At 37.3% G+C, this 17,833-nt stretch overlaps 2 protein-coding genes across 3 annotated transcripts; one reads left to right on the top strand and one right to left on the bottom strand.

Moving 5' to 3' along the window:
• The first annotated feature begins 555 nt into the window (after nucleotides 1-555).
• prpsap2 (phosphoribosyl pyrophosphate synthetase-associated protein 2) lies at nucleotides 556-5,981 on the top strand. Its single transcript, XM_089128716.1, has 11 exons — nucleotides 556-661; nucleotides 1,184-1,344; nucleotides 2,012-2,064; nucleotides 2,421-2,487; nucleotides 2,820-2,992; nucleotides 3,095-3,210; nucleotides 3,532-3,587; nucleotides 4,465-4,613; nucleotides 4,695-4,765; nucleotides 5,450-5,596; nucleotides 5,682-5,981. Exons 2-11 carry the CDS (start codon nucleotides 1,262-1,264, stop codon nucleotides 5,838-5,840), a joined length of 1,074 nt encoding a protein of 357 aa, XP_088984842.1. The 5' UTR covers nucleotides 556-661; nucleotides 1,184-1,261; the 3' UTR covers nucleotides 5,841-5,981.
• A 3,305-nt stretch (nucleotides 5,982-9,286) lies between these two features.
• sack1ga (scaffolding CK1 anchoring protein Ga) lies at nucleotides 9,287-17,737 on the bottom strand. 2 transcript variants are annotated; one of them, XM_039687140.2, is made up of 5 exons: nucleotides 16,520-17,737; nucleotides 15,659-15,826; nucleotides 14,222-14,346; nucleotides 11,175-14,100; nucleotides 9,287-11,058 (listed from the first exon to the last, which is right to left on the bottom strand). In XM_039687140.2, exons 1-5 carry the CDS (start codon nucleotides 16,976-16,978, stop codon nucleotides 10,588-10,590), a joined length of 4,149 nt encoding a protein of 1,382 aa, XP_039543074.2. In that variant the 5' UTR covers nucleotides 16,979-17,737; the 3' UTR covers nucleotides 9,287-10,587. The 2 variants fall into 2 exon arrangements, with proteins under 2 accessions (XP_039543074.2, XP_088984844.1); XM_089128718.1 differs by lacking the exon at nucleotides 9,287-11,058 and having other exon boundaries at nucleotides 11,582-11,680; nucleotides 12,387-14,100.
• Nucleotides 17,738-17,833: the final 96 nt, after the last annotated feature.

A 17,833-nucleotide genomic window follows, 5' to 3' on the forward strand; every position in this document is an offset into this window, starting at 1 on the left:
CCTGCTAGTTGCATGTGATGTTTCAATTTGTGCAATGTAAAAGTATTATAACCAGGCACTAGATGGTAGCATAGAGTTGCAGCCGTGAAGGGACGTGTGTGATGATGGGTGATGCGGTGTTGGTGTCTGCCTGACACATTTAAACTAATCGTGTGACATGTCTTGACCTTGACAGAAAACTTTAACCAGATTTCAAAGACGATAAAAGTCATTTGGAAATTACACATAAAGATGTACCTAAGTATTACTTTAAGTATATTATTTCTGTAAAAAGTATTATTTTTAAATGTATAAGAAAGTTATTTCATTATTCTATTTCATTTTATTTTTCATATATTTATTCCATAAAAAAAACAACTCCTATTTTGATATAAATGCAGTTTTACAATCATATTTTTGACACAATATATGGACTTTTGTGCACAAAATGATCAAACTGGAGAGAGAGAAAAGCAAAAATGTGAATAAAAATGGCGACCAGTTAAACACGCATACATAAAAATAAATATACCAAAAAAATAAATAATAATAAACTTTTATTTTGAAAATCTGTGCGCGATAGCTGCCATCTTGGATATTTCTCGAAGGTAGCAATGTTCACATTGTTGGTTCAAATGATACCGTAAACCAGGCGGAGGGATCGATTAAAAGATCAAAACTGGTGAGATTTATGTATATTTTTGTGGAATTCTAAATCAAACTCACAACAATTTGTGTTATGCTAATATTAATTTCTTTTACTGTATATCTTTCTTATCTTAAAGAGACATAAGGTCTAGCTAGCTTAGCTGCATAACGTAATGAATGAGTGAACTAAGCAAACTCTTTAGCATAATTACTAATTTAGTTTTGGTAAAAGTTTGGGCTCATTGCAATGTGGATGTCGAGTTATTAATTGATATGAGTCAGTATTATCATGACATGCCTGACTCGATGAGGGTCTGTTGGTGCTCCTGTCACGAACCGTGATTCACCACCATCGCGCAGACTCAGTCCGAACGAAGTCTCCTGTTAGCTGTAATTATGTGTCAGTAGTTAGTCATCCATGTGTGTGTGCACTTTTCTCATCAAGTCTGGGTTATTTCGTGTGTTTGTGTGTGTGTGTAAACATGCCATCTTCCCTTTGTTTTTGCAGGAAGTGTCTGGTGTTAAACTAACAGTGTGCCTGTGGTCCTGTTGATAGGAAGGGCTCAGCAGTGCCTGGGTGCCCAGGGAGCCACTGCCTGAGTCCCTAGAGGTAGACACCAGACAACCACAGGACATGAGTGCCGCTAAAGGAGGTCTGGTCATCTTCACGGCCAACTCCAACCCCTCCAGCAGAGAGCTGGGCAGGAGGATAGCCGAGTAAGTTGCCACTGGAGGTCCATTATAACACGGCAGTTATATTGGGTAGTTAGGAAAAGTGGTAAGACAGTCATTCTCCAACAGCAGATCTGAGCAGGAACAACTGTATTCTTTTGAGTACCAATGGTTAGTACCGAATCAAGATTTTATTATTATTTTTTTTTATCTAAGAGGTGTGCAGGTTTTTTTTTCTATCTTAAAATACACTATTGTTCAAAGGTTTTGGGGTCAGTATTTTTTCTTTCTTTTTTAATACTTTTATTTAGCAGGGTTACATTATGTTAATCACCTTAGGTGAGCATAAGGGGCTCTTTAAAAAAAAAAAAAAAACATTACAAAAATACAGACCCCAAACTTTTGAATAGTAGTGTGTGTCTGAATCTCACAAAGGCACACATTTAATAAAATGTTTATATATATATATATATATATATATATATATATATATATATATATGTATATGCAGTGTATATTTGTATTTATATTTATATATACCTCCATGCAAAGAATAAACATCAATAGTTATGTTAACATTTTAACTATGGGTTTTTTTTTAGTCTAACTGGAGATTTACATCTTGTAACTTAAATGTAAAATACGAAAGATTCCTGTTGTGTTTAAGTTGTTATTTTGCTTCATATTCTTCTAAAAATGTGTTTTTGCACAGGCGGTTGGGTGTTGAACTTGGGAAGGTGCAGGTCTATCAGGAGGCTAACAGAGGTGAAGGCCTGTTTTCTGCTCAACTTTCTATTAAATATCTGTTTTTTGTATCTACACTAGCGGTGGCTGTAGCTGAAGTGGTTGTTCATTCTTTGCATGCCATAGAGTAGAGAGTAGACAATACACAGCAGGGATCTGAGCTACTATTGGCTAATTCAACTGACAGTCTTTGTTTTGGTTCATGCTTGTGTATTGCGAAATGGAGATACGCGTACACTCCCACATGCAGACACTGTGGTGAAAGTCTCCCATTATTCCCTGCAGTCAAATCTTTGTACAAACTTTTAAATAGCTAGTCTGTTTGTGTGAAGTTAAAAATGTACCTAAAAAATAAAGTAACATTTCTTTTCCCACAGAAACACGTGTCCAAATCGAAGAGTCTGTGCGCAGCAAAGATGTTTTCATCATTCAGACCGTGTCCAAGTAAGAAGCCTTAAACACAACAGTAGGAGGCAATCATTTTTTCATCATGTGAAGGCAATTTAATTTTGTTGATATGTTTATTTATTTATTTAACACAAATGTATTGTTATATTAATGATTTAACATGAAGTCAAAAGAAAAGTTGAAAAGTTGAGATAAGAACCATAATTAACTTTATTTATTTATTTTTTAACACAAACCTCCTGCTGCCAGTGTGTAGCATTATGCAAATTCATGTAAATTATCCCTCACTTTGACATTGATACTGATGTATGCAAATTAGTTTTCCTAAATCCCAGTCTTTGAAACCTTCCTTCCTTCCCCATCTGCAGGGATGTTAACACCACCATCATGGAGCTGCTCATTATGGTGTACGCCTGCAGGACGTCCTGTGCTCGGAACATCATCGGCGTCATTCCCTATTTCCCCTACAGCAAACAGTGCAAAATGAGGAAGAGGGGCTCAATCGTCTCTAAACTACTTGCCTCAATGATGTGTAAAGCAGGTAAATAAGTCGATCTGAGACTAAACTGTCTCTTCATTTGTGGTTTATAAGGAAACTGGGCAATTATAGTCTTCTAACTCTGTCTAATGTGGCTTTGAGCAGGTCTGACTCATCTCATTACTATGGATTTGCATCAAAAGGAAATCCAGGGTTTCTTCAACATTCCAGTGGACAATCTCCGGGCCTCGCCGTTCCTGCTACAGTACATACAGGAAGAAGTAGGTCCTTGTCTGGATGTCATGCATGTTGTTATTTTTTTTTTTCCATTTGTCCTGTCAAAGCCTTCAGTTTGAATAATAGGTCACAGTCCATGTTATGTTTCTAATAAATAGAAAGCAGGACAGAAACCTGCTTATAAATTTCTGCACTCAAGCTTATGCATTCATTTATTCATGATACATTTTCTCCCTTGCTCAGATGGAAGGTCATCTGCCATTAGTTAGTAATGAGCGTTGACTGTATGTTAATGCATAATATATGCGTGTATTTCTGACTTTTAAATCGTTTTTTTTTTTTACTTACTTTGCCTCTGCATTCAGATTCCTGACTACAGAAATGCTGTAATTGTGGCCAAATCTCCAGCATCAGCCAAAAGGTAAAAATCATATCTTACTTTTGCGGTGTCGTGTCATGTTAAAGATCCACAGGCCTTTGAAATAGACCATCTAGTAAGACACCAAATCCCTCACTTCAATCTCACTGATGCAACTGTATGCATTGGGTGGCGCTGTGCAAACATGATGTTGAGGTAATGAAAGGTGATGACGTGTGCTGTCAGATGCATCCAAGTGTGTCAGTATTTCAATTCCTACTGGTATACTGGTTATTTTTTAAAGTCATGCATCCCACGGGATAAAACAATTGGTTGTAAATTTGAAAGTAAATGAGAAATTCAGTTAAAAAAACATGTTTGTCACATGGTGATATAAATTTGTCTCACAAACAACATTAAAACATCTGTATAAAGTAGACACAATAAGTCCCAAAAAATATAGATGATTCATAAATGACTTAAGTAAGGGTATTTTAAAAAAGAGGACAGTGTAAGACACTGGTTCTCAACCAGTGGACCGGGCCCATTTGGGGGACCTCAGCAAAGTTCCCACTGTAAAAATGAATATGCTTTATCTAATCAATAAAATTGTGGCAACAGATTACAAGCAATATTATTTATTAAATTGAACAAATTAGAATTGAGTAATAGTTAATCAAATTAACATTCTAATTAATTCTAATTCATACAATTTAATTAATAATATTGCTTGTAATATGTTGCCACAATTTTATTGATTAGATAAAGCATATATTTTTTTTCAGTGGGGGGCCCTACCCGATTAACAGGAATTCGTGTAGCATTTGCGGCTCTTTTTTTTCTTTGGTGTTTGTTCCTTGGTTTGTGTCAAAACAGTTTAGTAGAGAGCCACATGAAAAAAAAAACATTGAAAACAAAATCTGTGTTTGTCCTTTTACAGGGCCCAGTCATTTGCTGAAAGATTGCGGCTGGGGATCGCTGTGATCCACGGTGAAGCCCAGGATGCAGAATCGGACCTGGTGGATGGACGCCATTCCCCACCCACTGTCAAAAACAGTGGCGCCATCCTTCCAAGCCTAGAGATACCATGTGAGAATCTCATCTTTGCTAACTCTCTAAGTCTGTTTTACTTTTTTCCCGTTATTCACTAGTGTCTTTTTTCTTGCATAGTGCTGATTCCCAAAGAAAAACCCCCAATAACTGTTGTGGGAGATGTTGGTGGACGAATTGCCATCATAGTGGTGAGTTCAATGAAGATTTGAACGTATTCAGGGAGCTATTTTAAAGGAGTTGTTCACTTTTAAAACTTTTGCTGATAATTTACTCACCCCCATGTCATCCAAGATGTCCATGTCTTTCTTTCTTCAGTCGAAAAGAAATGAAGGTTTTTGATGAAAACATTCCAGGATTTTCTCCGTATAATGGACTTCAGTGGGAACCAAACGGTTCAAGGTCCAAATGAGAGTTTCAGTGCAAACTGTTCAAAGGGCTTTACACAACACCAGATGACGAATAAGGCTCTATCTAGTGAAACGATCTGTCAATTAAAAAAATAAATAAAAAAGTTTAAGTTTTATAAGATCAAATGCTCGTCTTGCTCTGTAATGTGATGAGCGTTCTTGACTCTCCTGTTCAAACTCGTTCATCAAAATGAACAAATCTTTTTTCGAGTGATGACTTGAATGGTCCTAGAAAAGACCCTTATTCATCGTCTGGTGTCGTTTAAAGCCCTTTGAAGCTGCACTGAAACTCTCTTTTGGACCTTGAACCGTTTGGTTCCCAATGAAGTCCATTATATGGAGAAAATCCTGGAATGTTTTCATCAAAAACCTTTGATGACCTTTGATAAAGACATGGATATCTTGGAAAAGTGAACTACTCCTTTAAGTTTATCCCTCTTCTTAACCTTTTTTGTTTTGTTTTAGGATGACATCATTGACGATGTCGACAGTTTTCTAGCAGCAGCCGAAACTCTGAAAGAAAGAGGCGCCTACAAGATCTTTGTCATGGCTACTCATGGAATCCTCTCCTCAGATGCCCCTCGGCTAATAGAGGAGTCTGCCATAGATGAGGTCACCATAACATTATTTTAATTTGAGGTTCAGAGTGACAAGTGTGTGTTTTCATGAACTAACTTTCTGATGTCCTTCTGTACAGGTAGTTGTCACCAACACCATTCCACACGAGATCCAAAAACTCCAGTGTCCCAAAATAAAGACGGTGGATATCAGCATGATCCTGTCGGAAGCCATTCGCCGCATCCACAATGGAGAATCCATGTCTTACCTTTTTCGTAATATAGGCATGGATGATTAGCAGGGTCATGTACATTCAGTCTTGACATGTGCACAAAGGTCAATCATTTTTCTCTCCCTATTAGCCTGTATCATTAACCATTTTCCCCTCTGTCGCCCATTATAACTGCTTCTCCTCGTTGTATGTGTAATATTTTGAAATAATAATTGTACGTTCAAAGAACCGGGATGTTCTGCGATTGTACATGATTTCAGTGTCCTAAAATGCTGATGTCAAAGCGTTTAGAGGTTTGAAGTGCAGGAATACTCAACCTATTTATATGAATTTGAAGGATTGGATTTAAAAGAAGGACCACTGGATGTCAAAATTACCTCTTCGGTTTCTTTTTAGCCGTAAAGTTTCTGTCTTTGATTCTATCTGGTTTTGTTTTTATAATTGGAGAATGGACGACTCCACTTTGTGGCCAACAATTACGAAATGTTACCATATATAAAATCTATGTTGTGACATATCAGTGTCAGTGCCTCATGACTTGTGTAATTATTGTGCCACAAATAGTTTTTGTGTTTCTGTCTGGTAATGCTAAGTAGTGCTGATGTTAAATTGAAGAATTACTTTGTACAAGGCAAAGGTACATGCATAGACCTCAATATAGCCCTTAAGATCGAAACTAATGTACTTGATTGAATGTTCCCCCTCCCCCCTAGATCGTTCTACTAACACTTTAACAATTTATTTGTTTTTAAGCATCTTTGCTTCACATATGTTTGATCATAGAGGCCAGAATTTCTAAATATATTGCCTCTAAGAACTTGACTTCTCATTTTCAAATGAAATGCAGGGTTTTTGTTATGTAACTAATATTTAAGGCTTTTGTATTTATTCACAGCACTTGATGACAATAAATAAACAGACTATATGTGTCATATGTGTACGGTGTTTAGTTAATGATACACCCTTTTCTTATGCCAGCTGAGATAAGATTGACAACTAGGTTGGCAGAACAAGAGTTTCAAGTTTATTGTACCATGCTACTCTGTGCTATTCACTGGCTTTTGAGATCTGCCTTAAATTGGTTTAATTAAGTTCACCAATATAATTAGCCAACAGAGGGCAGTCAAAACTTCACAGAAATCCCTAAACATATTATTTGGTAACACTTTAGAATACTATTTCTTACTTACTGCACAACTAATAAGGAATTACTGAATAACTAATATGTTATTCTTTATTAAAGGATTAGTTCACTTTTGAAAAAACTTTTGCTGATAATTTACTCACCCCCATGTCATCCAAGATGTCCATGTCTTTCTTTCCTCAGTCGAAAAGAAATTTAGGTTTTTGATGAAAACATTCCAGGATTTTTCTCCATATAATGGACTTCAATGGGAACCGGATGGTTCAGGTCCAAAAGATAGTGTTAATAACAGTTTCAGATGCAGCTTCAAATGTCTTTAAACGATATCAGACGATGAATAAGGGTCTTATCATGCGAAACGATCGGTTATTTCAAAACTTATTCCAAAAATGTAACTTTTATAAGGACAAATGCTAGCCTTGCTCTATTCTGTGAGGCGCGTTTGCAACGTCACGTATTACGTAATTACGTTCAAAAGGTCACGGACGACGTAGCCGAAAGTACAGAGTCAGTGTTTACAAGTTGAACGCATAGGTTGAACGTGCAAACTAACTCAAACACCGTTTACAAAAAAAAAGGAATTAAAAGGAAAAACAACGATGTCGGACGATTTTGATTCTGTACTTCCGGCTACGTCGCCCGTGACCTTTTGAACGTAATTACGTATTACGAGACGTTACAAACGCGCCTCAGAGAATATAGCAAGGCTAGCATTTGTCCTTATAAAAGTTACATTTTTGGAATAAGTTTTGAAATAACCGATCGTTTTGCATGATAAGACCCTTATTCATCGTCTGGTGTCGTTTAAAGACATTTGAAGCTGCATCTGAAACAGTTATTAACCGTCTTTTGATACTTGAACCATCCGGTTCCCATTGAAGTCCATTATATGGAGAAAAATCCTGGAATGTTTTCATCAAAAACCTAAATTTCTTTTCGACTGAGGAAAGAAAGACATGGACATCTTGGATGACATGGGGGTGAGTAAATTATCAGCAAAAGTTTTTTCAAAAGTGAACTAATCCTTTAACACTTAAAGGGTTAGTTCACCCAAAAATGAAAATTAAGTCATAACTACTCACCCCCGTGCTGTTCCAACCCTGTAAGACCTTCTATTCGTTCGTCTTTGGAACAACAAATGAAGATATTTTTGATTAAATTTGAGAGGTGGATCACTCCTACATAGGCACCCTAAGGGATTGAAAAGGGATTGATTTTAAATTTTCCATGTGATTACAGTGGCTCAACTATAAGTTTATCAAGCGACGCGAATACTTTTTGTGCGGAAATAAAACAAAATAATGACTTTATTAAGAGATTTCCACGACGCATCTCGTGCATGTGTCGTGGAAATCTCTTGAACTCTCGTCTCAAGCCTACAAGGAAGAAAAGGAATAGTCAAATAAAGTCGTTTTTTTTTTTTTCGCACAAAAAGTGTTCATGTCGCTTGATAAACTTATAGTTGAGCCACTGTAGTCACATGGAATATTTAAACATTTTCTTCAATGACTTTCTGGGCCGTCAAGTTTCAATCCCTATGGGGCCTATGTAGCAGTGATACACATCTCAAATTTAATCAAAAATATCTTCATTTGTGTTCCGAAGACGAACGAAGGTCTTACGGGGTTGGTACAGCATGGGGGTGAGTAATAAATGACTTAATTTTCATTTTTGGGTGAACTATCCCTTTAAAGGAAAATAAAAGTTGGGGTTTTAAAAGGATTTAAAGATTCCCTACGGTTCTATTAATTTCATTAAATGACACAGATAAGCAGAGTTAGACGATACAGACTGTTCCTGTTTGCATAATGACTCTAGCACCCTGAGGGCAGAAGATACCAGCACTTCTGTCATGGATATGGAAAAGATCTGCTTCAGCAAAAACGTCTGTAATGGGAAAGTACCGCTCTACAAAGCTTAAGATGTATCACCCAAGTAATCTTGCGGCTAGTTTCACAGGGAAGTAACAAAATCCTGATATTTCCTCTTTTACCAAGCTTAATAATCATTTACTTAATGATTGTTCTTTAAAATACAGACAGAATTTAGTGAGTGACAAGTCTTGAGTTGCCCACAAATCCTAGCTCAAACCTATCTTCAAATGGATAGTTCAGTCGAAAAAAAAAAGAAAAATTTATGTTATTCACTCACCCTAATCTTTTACAAACTTGTAAGACTTCCTTCTTCTGTAAAACATAAAAGATGATGATAAGAAAAAAGTGGTGATTTTTTTTTTTTTTTGTCCATACAATGAAAGTCATAATAGTCCAATGTTGTTTTGGACCCTACTGAATTACATACATTCGGATGACTGAATTGAGCTATCCCTTTAAAAAAATCAAAACTTTCTTGTTAGCAAAACAAACTGCAACTGCACCATTACTAAACTGGCAGGAACACATTATAAGCATGAACAATTATAAGCATTCTTCGGTTAGGTGTGAGGTATGGTGATGCTCTTCTTTATGAAATCTCAAGTAGGCCTTTGCCAAATTAACTAAATATGCTCTGTAACCATAAAACTGAAGTAGACTTTATTGGAAATATTTTTGGATGACTAATCTAACTTCCATGTAAATTACCCAGCAAAGGTTCCTAGAGTTATGGCCTTAACACTTTGTAAAACTACAGTCTACCACAGAAGAGAAGACCAGTCAACAAAAGCAAATTTCTGAGAAAAGTTTTTAGACTTCCTGGTATTTAAATTAAAACCCGTTACCAGTCAGTCGAAAGTATTATTCATTCTTCTGGATGGTTTGTTAACACAAGAAGGTCTTTATTACATGGACTAAGATATCTGTTAGCATTAGCATCCTTATCGTCTCAGTGGCAGTTGCTTGTCTGGCCCATCTTTGCATGTGTGCTCTTAGTTCAGGCTCAGCACACAACTGTTTTTCACTTGAACTATAAATTATATGTGATTAAATCTGGAGTTTCCGGAAAATTACATTGGGATAAAGATGGTGGCTGACACCACAAGAACACTGACAGACCCAGGCCACCTAAGAATAACTTAAAAAGTAGCCAAACTGAATGAGGTTATGGTGTGTAATAAGGTTAAATCATGTTTGAATCTGCTTCAATAAGTAGCAACGATTGGTAAAGCGTTTTCATATAATTAAATAAGGGAATAAAGTCCAGCCATAATCAAGTGAACTCGAAGGTCTGTTTCAATAATTCAATATATGCGTTTGTACAGTCTGGGGTTTTTTGACCTCAATCTAAATGAGTAACACTCATATCCATTTCCTTTAGTATGCCAACTAACTAAAATCAGCCCATAAAAGAATCAGGAAATAACATGTAATGCAAATGGTGAACTATATGTGATGATTTAATGAGGTCCATAATTGATCATTTACAATAAATTGAATGTAAGAAAATAAAGGATTTACATATTAACAACTTTAGGGACAATCATAAAGCTTTATCTAAAAGTCTGTGTCGGCAATTTACATAAAACGTTCACTTTAGAAAAACCTGTTTGTATAGGGAAAACCCTGTTAGCTTGAGTGCATTGTAGAGGAGCGAAATGCTGTTTGCTAAATGGAATGAATAAAACAACTCAATTAACTACTAAAGTAACAGTGGCTTTTTGATTTCTATTGAACATCATTATAATTTTATGAAGTCAGTATGAACCATAAATTCGAACTGCACTTTGTTCCCTTATTCTAGTTGCTTGCTTGGTGGAGACCCTTTAAACGCCTGCTTCTTTACTTGTCCTGGACATACAATTCCGGAAGAAGAGCAGCTATATTTTGTAATGGATGCAGAACGTTTCCTGGAAACGCTTGGCTGGTCTGACTGCCTGATCCTAGGTGCAATCAGCTGGACCTGAGGCTGTTTTTGGGGAGAGATGGGACTGTTTGGTGAGGGGACTGTGCGAGGGGGTCTCTGGGGAATTAGTGTTGACCTAACTGGAGCGATTCCTCCAGTGGACAATTCTTCAGGAGATGGAAATAATGTAAGGCTAGGCTTATTTTGCCCCCGTGGTTTTTCAAGTGATGGCAGCTTGCTATGCAAGCCAGCTTTAGGAGCTTGCAGCCTGAATGAGCGAGTGTCTGCTTTGCTGATAGTTAACTTAGTTAACCCTCCTCTTGCTTGAATAGGAATTCTGGATGATTTTTGATGTGGTTGCTAGGATGAAGAACAGAACATTTTTTAGTGATATTATCCTCAATGCAGTTCTCCAAATTGATTTCTAATTGAACTAGCACTTGCTTCTTGATGGTAGTACAATAAGAAATTCTTACCTTCCTAATCAGACACTCCTTGGATTTAGCCTCTGGCAGGATCTTGTTCATTTGACTTGTACAAATATGTTCCCCTTCTTGTTTCTTCTCAACCAGAGCTGATGGGTTCCTACTGTAAACATCATGACCAATCTTATTTTCTTTACGTTTTCTATCATTTGCCGTTTTTGGTTCAATAGGCTCTGTTTTGCTGAACTTTGTTTCTTTGCTCAGTGCAGCTCTTGGTCTTATGGGATCAGAACTGTTCCGCTCTGTCTCTTGGGGGTCCGAATCCTCTAATATCAACAGCACAATGGTTTCAAACTGTTCAGGCAGTTTCTCTTGAGGATTGTGCTCCTCAGAGTTTATCTTTAACACTGCTGGACTGGCCTCATCATTCTGCAGCCGTAAGTGCTCTTCAGATTTGAGGTTGGGTGGATGATTTGATCCAGAATCTAAATAAGTCATTGGATTTGGCAGTTCCTCACTCTTAGGCAACTCGACAGACTTTGTTACCCTGGTCTCCTCTGGAATTACAGAAGTTATATCTGCTTTAACTTGCAGTATTGAGCTTCTAGATTCACTGCCTGTTCCCAAATGTGGTTTGAGTATTAAATCTGGACTTTCCTCGGACTGTGGGTCCTGTTGTGGCGGTATAGTTGTTGTTTCTAGTAAGTGTGCAGATTGTCCCTCACATACTGAATCTAGACTTACCTCAGGTTGTAAATCCTGCAGTTGCAGTTTTGCAGTTGTCTCAGCTAACTTTACAGACTGTCTTATACAGTTTACATCTAGACTTACCTCAGATTGTAAGTCCTGACATATTAAATGCAGACTTATGTCAGATTGTAAGTCTCGGAGTGATTCCTCACACACTAAATCTAGACTTGCATCAAGTTTTAAGTCTTTTTTGACTTTCTCGGCAGATTCTGCCTTGTTCTGTATCTCTGATTTCTCCTGAAATGCACTTATCTTATGTTCTTGTAAACAATTACTCATTGATTTGCTTTCTACTACTGGCTCTGAGGTAACTTCAGACACTTGTTTTTTGTGTCTGTGATTTTTCTTATTCAGTTGAGTTTGAGTAATATCCTCAGACCCTAAAACTGCCTTAATTTCATCTACCACTAGGTGACTGTCAGTTGTTATTTTTAGTATGTGTTGAAATTCAGGCTGCTCCTGTCCAGAATCCATTTTAGGTTCATCTTTTTCTTTCATGCTCTGACAGCTTACCTCAAATAGTTTCTCATCTTCCAGTACGGGCTTCAGTATTTCCAGAGGTTCATTCAGGCTGAAGTCCTCAACTGAGCTTGGTTTCTCATGATCCATACCATTAATATTTGGATTCAAACCTAGTGTGTCATTGCATTCAAAGTATTCCTCTGAAGTTGAAGAGACGTTGAAGCAACCATTAGGAGTCTGTGAGAAATATCTGATTTCACTATCTTTAACTGGTAGTCTACTATCATTTATTGTGAGAACTTTGTCACTTTCTTGGGCAAAGGTGGTTTCGGAAGTTGCATTTGTTGTTTTGAACTCTGTAGATAAGAAGTTGAAGACAATACTGCAAGAGCTTTTCAAAATTTTTGGAGTAAACAAGGTCTGTTTAGGATCCAAATCTGTGCGATCTTGAGTTGGGGATGAATTTGAATGAGGAAATTCCTGCTCTTGATGATCATTTCTGATTGCATTATGCAAAGATTCTTGTGTTTTTTCAGCCACAAAAAAATCTCCTAAAGACCTTAAGTCAGCAACAGGGCTAAAACAATCATAGTATACATCGGACAATGAAGAGATGCTGGAATCACAGTTAGACATTTGTGTACCATAACAGCCATTTTGGTTTGTCTCTGGTTTTGTATATCTGTGTTCTTGAGTGGCAACATCAATTAAGACTTGGTCATCAAGGCATTGCTTAACAAAAGGGGTGTCTGGGACTGCAAATAAGTCACAATGAGATTTGTTGTCCACTCCTGATGATGATTTAATGTCAAGATCCTCAGAGGTTTGAGCAGGACATTTCAGAGGTTGTGGAGTAACCACGGTTTGCTTTGTATCTGAGACTCTTTCGTCTTGAGTAAAAGACACATTCGCAATTGCATTGGGAGAGTGAATGTTTTTAGTCTGCAAAGATGTAGAGATGTCAAAGATGTCTTTTTCCATTCCACACGGTTCCTCTTTATCAACTTTATGACAGGCAAGCACATGCAGAGTTTCTGGCTTATCCACAGGCAAGATAAGATCCTCACTCCGGCTGCTTGTTTGATGTTGATTTGGATCAAAATTCTTCTGAGCTTCTCCTGATGTTTGATTCTGTGCTGGAGCTTCAGGATCAGAGGGAGTTTGGGATATGATTCCAGGACAAGCCCTCAGATATATAGACTCCTTTGGCTCAAGAAAAGGATCGCTGAATCGGATAGCTTGAGACACTTCAAAGAGCTCTGAGCGCATTAGGTGAGCTTGCAATGGCTTGTTGGAGTCTCTTATGTTAATGAAACCAATGACATCACTCGTTGGGTCAGGATCAGGCCAGGTCGGCACATAATTGATCATGTTCGCTTTTTCAATGTTTAGAAGTCCCGGGTGAACAGATGGCACCACTGGGGTGTCTTTGATTTGTTTGATGACTTCTGTCTGATTCTTGGAAATGCTGTTCTTGGCACTTGTCTGGTCAGTTATAGGTCCATTGGTAGTGAAAGCACAGTTAAAGACCAAAGTGTATTTTGGGTTAATGAGCTTGAGTGCCTTGGTTGCTGAGGGAAGTAGAGTTGGTACCGCCTGAGGGAGGAACTCAGGTTCAGGCTCACTGATCAGATTAATCTTGCTCAGGCACACTTCATTAGACATCACATACATGTCCTGAAACAATGCGTCAAATGTTTCGACTGCTTGGCCAGAGAGAACAGTGATGACGTTTCTGTCCAATCTAGAGGCAGACCACGTGAAACTGAAAATAAAGAAAACCTTTTTTAAATTTGATTAATTATGTATATTACGGATGTATTTGGCTAATAGAATAATGAATTAGGTTAGGTCTAACCTTGTTAAACTGGGTTGACCACACTTACCTATATGACCCAGATACTGCTTTGTCTCCGTCAATAAACATGAACTTCTGGCTTTGGCTTCCACACACTCTCTTTGAGGATCGACTGAAAAATTGTGCCCCTCTGATGTTACGCACTCTCAAATTCTGATGGAAGAAGAGAGTTCAGCATGTTTGGTTAATGCATGGATGAAAAAAATATCTCACAACTCTCACAATAGCAACTTAATACAACATTAATGCAAAAGTCAGACAAATATTGTGGTATAACAGAAATGATCGGTTGAAGTATAGGTAAAAAATTCCATTTATTCAAGAGAGTTAGAAGGCAAAATCCACAATATATATAAGCACTTTAATATCTGAAGACTGGAGGAGGTTTGGACTCTGGAGAGAAGCTCAAAATTTGTATTGGTGACAAAATCGAAGTTAAAGCCCATATGGGATTTGGGATGTCAAAAAACATTGGTCCGACTCGCCCGTGTCTTGGCCACCAATCTGCTGGGGAGACATTTATTCTTATTTAATAGAAACCCCTGGACCCTTCACTCATGAAAGATTAAAAGCTTTCAAAAGTCTGGAGGCCTATGATTATTTTTTTTCTCGAAAAGTTGGGCCGATCTTTTCTGCCAAACAGAAAGCAGTGATAGCGCTAAAAGCAACATGACATCATGACTTTTGCGTAAACATACACGCCACTTTCGAATCAAGTGGGGTGTTATCTCTATGCATTTTGAGCTATGCGTGTATGTGTACGCCGTTAAATGTCCGAGCGAAACGAAGCAAAATGTAGATCGGCGAAATAATCACTGCTCTTTGCGACTGCAAAGCCTGGTAAGTCTTCATTGATCAGTGTTTTTATTTATTTATTTATTGAAAATGAAATTAAAAACTTTTTACCAGGCCCCCAACAAGCCGTACAATCGACCACACAGCAAGAGTGAACCATCCTCTTCTCTAAATCCTCCTCCAAACGTGTAAAACAATCAAATTACAGGTATCTAGTGTTTCCTGCCACACGATTCCCATGATGGAAGGCAACAAACATAAACAATGACGTCACAAAAGATCCGCCTATTGTATCATGCCTTTATCACTATTCACATTTCAGTATTTCAATTTCCTGTTTGTTGTTGGGTTTGTGTTGTTTTTAGGTGATACACAGACAAAAGTATACAGTGTACAATTTTATGTTATTTCAAAAATGTGTTGCAAAATTATCTAGCATCAGCAAAAATCTGCTTCAGTCTCAAAACAAGACCATCATTTGTCATAAGCGCTCACAGTTGCCTCAGGCTGATTGGAAAATTAGACTTTCTGATTTGTAGAACTTAAGTTATCTCTCGATTGTTTCTACTCATTAAACTGCAGGCTTTTAATAATATGTTTCTTTTCCGCTAATACATATTTAATCTTAACTTGTCAGTCAAATGATTTTCTAATATTAATTGTGACATGCCTTGAGGTGTCCAGTGTGCATGCCTGCTTTCTCACACATTCTCAGAAAATGCTTTACACCGGTGGCCTCCAGCATAATGTACACGGCAACCTTTCGCTTGTAGCTTGCATCAAGAAGATCTTTGAAGATGTCAATATCTGTGAACAAGTCCATGACAATTGCAATAACCTGCAAAAGGGACAAGCATTAATGAAAACACAAGGACTTTGAGGTAAAAAGAGACAGCACATAGTAATATATCTGTCAAAAACACACTGTAATCCAAATGTTTATTCATGCAAATAAAACTGTGCACACAGATGAAAAAAATGGACATTCTTGAAAAATGTATTCAAAGTAGGCTAAGCACAACAGCAGATTTTGGGAAAGTGCATGGGACACTGTCAGGACTATCCCAAATAAAAGCTGTAAGATCCAATCATATATTTTCTTTATTACAAATTGGAATACCAGCATACTAATTTGTGATGATAAGAAAAAAAGAGGCAAGATCTGACAAAACATAGTTTATTTAAATTAGATTCAGAATGTTAAAATTTCAACGTGAACTAAGTGCACAAATAAAATTTAGTTTTGTTAATTATTGATTGGCCTATATTATCATTTACTTAATATGTGTATCATTATATGATGAAGTGTTTTAAATTTTCACTTTATTATTTTAAAGTCAAAGTTTCAGAAGGTACCCATCCTTATGAAGCAGAGTGCTGATAATGACGTAAGCCTGTTTTATGAGATTGAGCACACGTGTAAAAGATCTACATGTTCACTGGACTTTGGTCAGTGTCTTACTATTCACAACTCACAGGTGAGTAACAACAGAAATCACAAAATCATATATAAGTTTTATCCCCTACCTACCCTCTGTGCTTGACCGATAATTTTTCTAACGACCTCCTTAATATGTGGCTGACCCTCATAAGGGGGTTGAGTGTACACTTGGGCACGCGTCACTCCGCGGTAGGACACCCGGTCCAGCCACCCGATGTCCAACTGTGGGATCGAGTAGTCCGAGCGGTCGGGCCAGTACTGCAGGGAAAGCTCTTCCCCATCACTTTCCCCGTACAGTTCAGCGTCATTGTCGTGGGAACCCGGGCTATACACCTCCACAGTATTGAGAATCCTCTCAAGTTCAAGGTCCGATAAAAAGCAGCGGATGTTCTGTGTTTTGATGTAGTCCTCAAAGGCGTCCTGTCCGTCCTGTATGAGGGTCTCCAGTGCGATCCTCTGTTCCTCGCTGTAAAAGAACTCCGGCTTGGACTCGTTAGTGCGTAAGTTGATGTGATTGTCATCAAGGCACTGAACCTGTGAAAGTGCCATTACTTGAACTCAGCGTTAATTTTAACAGCATTTAAAATTCTTTTGCGTAGGCTTTTTGTAATTGAGTAAGTTTAGTTCAACTATTTTAAACAACAACGTTAAATAAATATTATATATTAATAATAAAAAAAAAACTAAGTCACGCGCTCTCGCTTCTGCTCATTGTTGATCCTGTCAAGAATGTGTGTTCAGTACTTCACGCACAGATGCAAGTACAGGTAAGCGCAAACACCTCAGTCACGTGACTGACTATCAACCAATTGTAAAAGAAGCCCAACAAGCTTTATGGTAGCCTACTAATCAGTAGTTGGGAAGTTTTCTATGCCAGTTTGAAGGTAAAATGATCAGCTATGTTGTGCAATACTTGTAAATATAAGTTTATTATTTTTAATTTAAGTCTTTGTCGATTTTTTTTTAATTATTTAAAATGATACAAAAAATGGTGCAGTCAGAGCTTGCTGTCATCTGATAGTTCTGAAAACATCAAAAAGACATGAAACTGCTTCATATATACAGTTATTTAAAACATGGGCCATTGAATAAATCATTCATATTTATGTTTGCATTCTAATGTATGCTAATTATGCCATCATGCGTTGTTTAATAAGGACTAGGCCTACAGCTACAGCAATGATGATAAAGTTAGTTTACATCTTTTGCAAATTAGAAATTGTTGTCGCCCATGTGTTTGGTTGGCACACATTGGTTTACAAAATTCACATCTGATGTATTATTGTGTGTAATTTATGTATTAAAAAGTGAAATTAACCATGTTTTACTCATAAAACTATTCTCTTTAGGCTACTTACAAAATGTCTCCTCATATCTAATCTCCTTAGGACTCCATTTGACTTT

The sequence above is a fragment of the Pimephales promelas genome, chromosome 3 (assembly GCF_988280905.1).
Source record: "Pimephales promelas chromosome 3, fPimPro1.hap1.1, whole genome shotgun sequence".
Lineage (NCBI taxonomy): Eukaryota > Metazoa > Chordata > Actinopteri > Cypriniformes > Leuciscidae > Pimephales > Pimephales promelas.